General features: G+C 54.4%; 1 protein-coding gene across 1 annotated transcript in view; it reads left to right on the top strand.

Moving 5' to 3' along the window:
• Positions 1–6,498: 6,498 nt before the first annotated feature.
• CD101 (CD101 molecule) overlaps positions 6,499–8,443 on the top strand; it is a 14,980-nt gene continuing 13,035 nt past the window's right edge. Inside the window, exons 1-3 of the mRNA XM_010141345.1 lie at positions 6,499–6,863; positions 6,948–6,985; positions 7,889–8,305. Of these exons, the coding sequence (XP_010139647.1) occupies positions 6,499–6,863; positions 6,948–6,985; positions 7,889–8,305 (820 nt within the window). The remainder of the gene's footprint in view (positions 6,864–6,947; positions 6,986–7,888; positions 8,306–8,443) is intronic.

The raw sequence follows: 8,443 nt of genomic DNA on the forward strand, positions 1-8,443 counted from the left end.
CTTGGGGGCTCAAATGGCATCCCCTGGGTGATCGTCTGTGGCTGCCATGGTAGCAGAACAATTTTTAAAGCTCCTTCTAGTTCATTTACCCCAAGTCTAGGAATTAAGGTTCAGATTAAATGTTTCCATCTGGAGTCACGGTGGCTTCCTCATACACTGGGGTGAAGAGGTGGGGGGTCAGATCTATGCATGTGGCAGGGACTGTGTTAACCCTCCTGCCTCCCACTGCACAAATGACCACAGGCAGAGATGCTGTGAACCAAACATCAGATCTTTAATGAGCTGAGAAAGAAATAGAGATACAGGAGAAAGCTGGGGCTGGAGTGGTCAGGTGCAGATCACATGATGCAGTGGTCCATGCTCCACACCTTCTCTATCAACCTATCAAAAATAGAAAGAGAGGTGTAGAGCACTTTGGTCCCAATCATCCCCCAGAGTTCTGACTTGCTTGGTGGGCCCATTGTTGTCGTTGGAAGCTCTTTGCTTGTTGCTGTCCACTTGCTGCCTGCTGCTGTTCAGCACCGTGCCATCCCAATCTGGCTTCTACAGGGTTTTCGAGTGTTTTACCATCTGGCACACCGCCATCTTCTTCCTCTTCTTGGGTGGAATGTTGTCTCATGGGGAGGTCTCTTGTGTCCTGGGGGTGCTGGCCAGCGCAGGACCCTTGGCCTGCTTGCTGCCCACCTTGCACAATCTAAGCAGTACCCAGCAGGAGACGACGCCCGGCAGCAGCACGAGGCAGGTCAGAACAAGCCAGGGCTGCCTCCTCAGTGCTTCCTCCACGAGCTGGGCCATGTGGGGTGAATGATGCTGGGGTGCAGCTGAGGGGCTCAACAGAGGACTCTGCAGAGGACCCTCTGGGTAACCCTTCAGGGGACTTTCCAGAGAAGTCTGCATGGGACTCACCATCAGCCCAGTGGGGAGGACAACTGCCTCCTCATTCTGCTTTCCCTCGGGGTCCAGCAAGGAGGATGTTGTCACTCCCCAGAAGGGGTTGATGTCCCCTAGTATAGGCGTCATTGCCACTGCTCTCTCCTCAGGGCAGCCACCCTCTGCCCTGTGATGCAAGAGGTCAGGGAGCTTGTTGAGGCAGGCAGTTGAGTAGAGGACGTTGGGGCCATCGAGGCCTGCCTCACCTCTGCCACTTGCTCCTTGGGACAGCTGCCCTCCACCATGTACTCTTGAGAGGTACAGGAGCTTGTTGAGGAGGGCAGTCTATCTGTGTCTTTTGAGAACTTTGAGGACGTTGGGGATGGTGTCCTTGCCATCCATGCTAACCAGGCGAACGTGTTGGTGATGTTGATGGAGAATGACTGCTCATCCTGGAAGTGCAGGTTGTCCCCTGCCAGCTCAGGAAAGACCTCAGCAAAGGTGCCTGGCCCCAGCTCAGGTAGATTGGCAGGATTCTTCAGGACTGCCAGGATTGTCACCTCTGCTGAAAAAGCAAACAAAGCCAACCCAAGCCCAGGGTGATGCCAGCTTTCCTTGGCATGGGACACCTGCCTGTGGGCTCTGCCACCTGCCCCAAAACCACATTTGGCCTTTGACATTGATCTGCTCTGTGTCGAAAATGGGGCAGGCCAGTGGGGGCTGGCTTCGGGGACACTCTCCTTGATGACCAACATATTGTTGTCAGAGGCCTCCAAGGGCTTCTGGGTGCTGCTGGGCAGGGTCTAGAGCCCAGGGTTGCCCTGCACCCAATGTTGAGCCGTGGGGCAGTGGGGGGCTTGGCTGGGCAGAGACATGCAGCAGACAGGAGTCCATGGCGAACTGGGGTTCTCCCTGGACCATGGTCCCCAGCTCCATCAGCTGGCGAGGCACCAGTGTCCATGTCACCACCTGCTGTCCCCAGCTGTAGACAGGGTGATAGTGCAGGCACGGTGGGGAGCTGCACCCCATGGGGGAGCTGCACCACCTGCCCTGGGTCCTCCAGGGGCCCTGGCACCCCGTGCCAAACAGTGACCTCGGCTGCCTGGTAGGTGGCAGTGGGTGCTGGCAGCTCTGGGACAGAGAGCAGCATGCTGGCAGTGACCAGTGATGGCATGGCCAGGGCAGTGAAGTTCACAGCAGGCACCTCCAATGCCATTGGCAATGGAGGGGAGGGGAACTTCTCTGTTGGGGGAAGCAAAGAGGTATAATGGGGTGAGAGATTGTCAGGTAGAGCTGGCTGGGGGGTTACCTGGAGGGCAGGAGCACCAAAAGAGGTAGGTGCCTGCTGCTCTACCTGCCATGGTGGTTGGTCACTGTGGGGATTGTTGGAGGCAAAGAGCATTCTGGGGGTTCCATCCTCATGGTGATCAATATGCTATCGCTGGCTGCAGCCAGTTTTGCAATGGTTTGGTTTTTCATACCACAAACTTCTCAATGATTTCCCATCCTGGTGATGATTTCCTTTCCTCAATGTGTTTTCCCATCCCAGAGATATTTTTTCTGGGAGATGATTGGCTGAGGCCAATTTTATGAGGTTCAGCAAGGCCAAGGGGCCGAGTCCTGCACTTGGGCTACAACAACCTCCTGCAAAGCTACAGGTTTGGGGAAGAGTGGCTGGAAAACTACTCAGTGGAAAAGGACCTGGGGGTTGGTCAACAGTGGCTGAAGATGAGCCAGCAGTGTGCCCAGGTGGCCAAGAAGGCCAATGGTATCCTGGCTTGTATAAGAAATACTGTGGGCAGCAGGAGAAGAGAAGTGATTGTCCCCCTGGACTTGGCACTGGTGAAGCCACTCCTTCAGTTTTGGGCCCTCACTTCAAGAAGGACATTGAGGTGCTGGAGCACGTCCAGAGAAGGGCAACAAAGCTGGTGAAGAGTCTAGAGAGCAAGTCCTATGAAGAGCAGCTGAGGGAACTGGGGTTGTTTAGCCTAGAGAAAAGGAGGCTCAGGGGAGACCTTATTGTTTTCTACAGCTCCCTGAAAGGAGGTTGTAGTGAGGTGAGGTTTGGTCTCCTGTGTAACAAGTGACAGGATGAGAGGAAATGGCCTCAAGTTGCTCCAGAGGAGGTTTAGGTTGGATATTAGGAAAACTTTCTTTACAGAGAGGGTTGTGAAGCACTGGAACAGACTGCCCAGGGAAGTGATGGAGTCCCCGTGCTTGGAAGTGTTTAAAAGACACATAGATGTGGTGCTGAGGGACATGGTTTAGGGACCCTGGCAGTGCAGAGTGAACGGTTGGACCTGATGATCTTACAGGTCTCTTCAAGCCAAACGATTCTGTGATTCTGTTAAAAGTCCTGCTCTATGTGTAGTCACACTGATTTCCCAGGGAGGAAGGGAGTAAGTTTTAGACTGCACGGTCCCAGAAAGGGGGAGCTGTTGGTTTTGTCCACAGAGCAGCATCATTGCCAGTGACAAGGCTGGGCCAGGCCATCCTATTCTTTCTAGTTTCTCTAGTGCAAATGTAAACAGCGACTCATGCGTCATTAGAGTTGCAAGCTTGGAGTTAAACTGTTCTCATGTGTGTGTTTATCTGCACACTGACTGTCAGAAGCTCGCTGAGGTTGAACTCCAAGTTGCCTTTCCATTTACTCTGTTGCTGTAGCAGAGATGGTTTTCCCTCCTCTGGAGTGGTAAGTGGGTTGGCTTGATGTCATCAGGATCACCCCTGAGGCACTGTTGGCAGCAGGTTGCTCTTTGCAAGCAAACCTTTTCATCCCTTTCCTTTTGAGATGGGAGGGTTTTATCTTGCAGCAGGGAATGGAAGCCTACCACATATAGCTATGTGTGTGGCTGTGTCCCACTGCCATAGCATGATGGTCCTCCTCACTGACACACGTGCTGGGGCACTGTGTTGCTTGCCAGGCTCTGCTGTATCTGCTCACCTCCTCTGAGGAGCCAGCTCACAGGTGTCAGTCCTGCATTGCACCCTCTTCCTCCAAACCAGATGCTGCTTCTCTGCTCCATTTCATTGCAACGAGGGTAGGTGGCAAGGGACAGGTGAGATCCTGCAGGGACCTCTCTCCCTACTGCAACAGCCTGTTTCCCTGGACTAGATTTGGCTTTCTGCAGAGCTGTATGGGAGCTGGATGTGAAGGCTGATGAAGAGCCAGGTAGGCATGAGCCTTGCAGTAAGGAGCCTCTGCCACTGTCTCCTGGCCCCTTGGGCTGTCATATGAATCAGTTTATTAAATGGGGAAAAAAGGGGTCTTTGGTTTGTTACATGAATCTTGTCCCCTCTAGGAGTCTCGTGGGATCAACCAAAAGGACTTGTTCTACAGTTAGATTGTTGCTTGTGAGTCCCTGAGCTAATTTAGTCGTGCAGTTGATGCTCTGGCAGCACAGTGGGAGCAGTGTGCCTCAGGAGTAAATGCCTTATGCTGCCATCCTTTCTGGGGGAAAGTACCAAACAAACAAAACAAACCCAATGACCAAAACACCCCCACTCCCTCCATTCCCAAACAAATCCTTTCAGAGAGTGTCTCTGGTTTGGGCACCTGACTAGTGTTTGGCTGTATCCAGCCTGAAGGGTTGGGTTTCCCCTGCCCAGGATGTGCTCCTCTCAGCCTCCCACGGTGTCCCTGGCATGTGCTGGCAGTCTAGCAGCGTGCTGGAGGCCATGTGGTGCTAAGGGTGCTATGCCACATGACAGCCGATGCAACCGCAGTGCTTGTCTCTGAGGCTGTGTCCAGCAGCCTCCTGGTCTCGGCTCTCCCCACGGTGATCCTTCAAGAACCGATAAGCTACCTGGGCTGGACTAGCCGTTACAATGGAAGATTTCTTGCCCATGTAGCCAATGGACTGGTGGGGGTGCTGTGGGAGAGACACTGCATTTGGGATGCTCCACTGCATCCTGAGGCAGAGCTTGGTCAGCCATCCTCAGGAAGCATTTTGCCACCCCAGCCTGTGCCTGAGGCATCATGCCGCCATCTGCAGTGTGGAAGATAAATAGTTGGGGGGAGTTCCAGCCCTAGGAATCTGCCCCCATCCCTCCCTGGCATCCAGCACCTTGCCCCCTCTGTTAGCAGGGAGCAAGTTACTCTATGCAACGAAGTGGGAGTTGTGAGGCAGAGAGCTAGCCTGTGAGCTGCTGTCAGACAGCAAAGCCACAGCTGGTAGCACTATGGGTACCTGGCATGCACACAGTGGCAGGAGGGGCCTTGGGCATCACCCTTGCCCAAGCGTGTGGGGCTGGGGTGTTGGCTGTTACCTCCCAGAGGCATGTTACTTTGCACCTCACTCCCCAACCTCTCCCCACTGTATCTAAGCAGAGGAAACCACTACTGTCAGGCAGCTTCCTCCCAGCCGCTTTCAAAATAGCAGGGCGTCTGTCACCATTGCCTCTTGAAGAGGACCCAGATGGAGCTGTTACCCGTGGGACTGGTGCGGTGCCTGGTGGCTGCCTTCCACTTTCTTCTTCTCCTGGGTGAGTGACTTGCCTGGTGGTGGGGGCCTTCCTGGGGCAGGGGAGGGGAAGGTAAAGCACACCCTTGGTGTGGATCTTTGCAGGTGGGTGGTTCAGTGGGATGCTTTGCTGGGGCTGCAGAGCCAAGATGGCCCCATGGTGGCCAGCACTGTTCTAGCTTGGAGGCCATGTAAAGAAGCGCAGCACGGCATATTCTCCTTTTGACACTGTGGTTTCTCTCCAAAGCAGTAGCCTGGACCCTGGCAGAGTTTTGGTGAGGGTGTGTGTGTGCCCCTGTTGTGTGACTGCTGAGGGTGTGAAGGGGCTTGCTTCATTCTCCTTTCCCTTGGGAGTGGGTTTCTGGGGGTTCCTTAGGCTGTGCCGCCCCCAGCTTTCTTCCCTGGCCTCATCTTCGTGGCTGGTTTTTGACTCAGTGCCCACATCCTGTAGGCATTTTGCTTGGTGTGCATGCTGGGCGCCAGAATAGAGTGGCACCACTGGGAGCTCTGTGGGAGGGGAGGGCGCATGAATGGCCATCACCTCCCCAAACCCTCTGCAAGCAGAAATGGAGAGAGCCCTTAATGCTTCTATGCCCCTGCCTTTGGAGGAGCTCTTGCTGGCCCTCTCGTGCTCTTCCCAGTTTCTGTCTGTGGAGCACCTCTGCAGTACCCTGCCTGCTGGTTTCCTCTGCTATCCCATGTCCCTTGGCTTCTGTGTTTCATCTTCTTCTCCAGCAGTGGTCAGCTCTGGAACCTGCTCGCTTTTTCCCTTAGCTTGTGCAGGACCTGAGTGCTTGGCCCTCTTAATTTTAACAGACCACAAGCTTCCTCTGCTGATCTCAGCCTGGTTGCTGCTGCTTCTGAACAGCTGTCTGAGAGATGCTTTCCAGACATGAACAGGCTTGACAGCCTTCTGGCTGTGAGGCTCTCTCTGGTCTCTGTCGTGTGACCCCCAGCGTGCTAGGAGACAGGAAAGTTTGGAGGTCTGTTGTTACAGCACTTGTTTTACAATTGCAAAGGGTGTGAAGTCCCTTGGATTATGTGTATCAAAGAATGAGACTGCACAGCAATTGTTTTCAGTATTGTGTGGTGGTCCTATGAACGCCTGGACCCACTACCGTTCTGGGTGTGCAAACCTTGGGTAGTATACACCCCTGCAAACACCATGTGTGCCGACTGTTTGCTGGCAGGTTTGAGTACTTGTCAACGGGTGGTGACTGTTCAGAAGGGACCCCTCTACCGTGTGAGGGGGTCCCACATCACGCTGTGGTGCAAAGTGAGTGGCTACCAGGGCCCGGCGGAGCAGAACTTCCAGTGGTCCATCTACCTGCCCTCAGCCCCTGAGCGGGAGGTGCAGATCGTCAGCACTGTCGACCCCTCCTTCCCCTACGCCATCTATGCCCAGCGTGTGCGCAGCCGGGGGATCTACGTGGAGCGGGTGCGGGGAGATGCCGTCCTGCTGCACATCACCGAGCTGCAGGACCGAGATGCCGGGGAGTACGAGTGCCACACGCCCAACACCGACGAGAGGTACTTTGGGAGTTACAGCGCCACGGAGCGGCAGGACCGAGATGCCGGGGAGTACGAGTGCCACACGCCCAACACTGACAAGAGGTACTTTGGGAGTTACAGCGCCAAGACGAACCTCTCAGGTGAGTCCTGTAAAAGAGCCCTGCTTCCTGATGGGCACGGGTGCAGTGAGGCTTCCACTGCCTTCACCTTTGCACTAGGGAGAAGTGCTCGTCTCTGACAGAGGGGCAGCTGGGGAAAGGGTAATTAATGGGACTGGTGGACATAAACTTTCTCTCTCCACTGTCGAATTGCTATCATACTTCTGGGTGGCAAAGGTAATTATGCCCAGATGTCCCCCCCAGCTCTGGCTGTTGCCTCCCAGCCAGGGCAAGGGAAGGGAGAGGAAGCCTGTGGTGTTCCAAAGCTTAACTTTACCTTCAGCTCCTGATACAGCCACAGCATTTCACTGCTTAGTGCTTAGGAGGGCAGGAGTTTTCGGGCTCTCTGTGTAAGCTGTTGATGTTGTCTCAGGTCAGGATGTGGGACATTACCCAAGTCAAGTCCCAGACAGACAGAAGAGGTAGTACCTCCTGCAGAGATCTAGGAGAGGAAGGGCAATGGGGTGGAGGGGCAAAGAGAAAGGCTCTACTGGGGGCTCATCAAGTCTGCGTGGTGGTGTGGTACTTCCACTTAGTATTCACCTCTGTTTCCTCCTATGTGCTGGTGTTGTACCAGCCTGCACTTGAGATTTTGTGGGGATGAGTGTTAATCTCTTTGGGATTGCCAAATTGAAACTGCCTATAGCAGGACTGAAGAGGATACTGCAGAGACATATACTGTGCTTTCTTCCCTGCTGAGGTTTTAACTACTTCACACTTTGATGTAGGCTGATGGAAGCCTTGTCCATCAGCTGCAAAATATGTGCCATCAGATTTCTTAGGGCCTGGCCATGGTTTTGCAGTGGCCAACAGGTTGCCTATCAAGAGGCAAGAGACAATTTTTCTATGTGACCAGCTGCTCTCTCTGCTTCTCCCCCATGCTAGTGATCACAGACACCCTCTCGGCCTCCATGGTGCCCCAGGTCCTCACCCACACTGAAGGGGACACAGTGGAGCTCACCTGCGAGGTGTCCAAGTCCACCACCCAGCACACGCATCTCTCTGTTGGCTGGTACCATCTTCGGGGAGCAGGAGAGCACCATGCTGAGGAGGTCCTCACCCTCTCCAAGGATTTTGTCTTGAGGCCAGGGCCCTCTTACAAGCAGAGGTTTCTGGCAGGGGATGTGCAGCTGAACAAGATTGGAAACACCACGTATAAGCTCTCCATCAGGGGAGTGGAGCTGTCTGACAGGGGGCAGCTGTACTGTGAGGCGGCTGAGTGGATTGAGGATCCTGATGAGACGTGGAAAGACATCTCCTGCAAGCAAACAGGGAAGACATCGCTGACAGTTATGAGCCAGGGTAAGGCCCTTGCAGCTCACACATGGGCTCCAACTCCTTTGTGCATTCAAGGCTTTATAGCAGCAGCTTCAGTGGCTTTCACCTGCCTCCCCTGCAGCCCAGGGACCCACTGGCAGGGCTGGCTGCCCCCTGGCGGCA

This window comes from Buceros rhinoceros, unplaced genomic scaffold (genome assembly GCF_000710305.1).
Source record: "Buceros rhinoceros silvestris isolate BGI_N320 unplaced genomic scaffold, ASM71030v1 scaffold588, whole genome shotgun sequence".
Lineage (NCBI taxonomy): Eukaryota > Metazoa > Chordata > Aves > Bucerotiformes > Bucerotidae > Buceros > Buceros rhinoceros.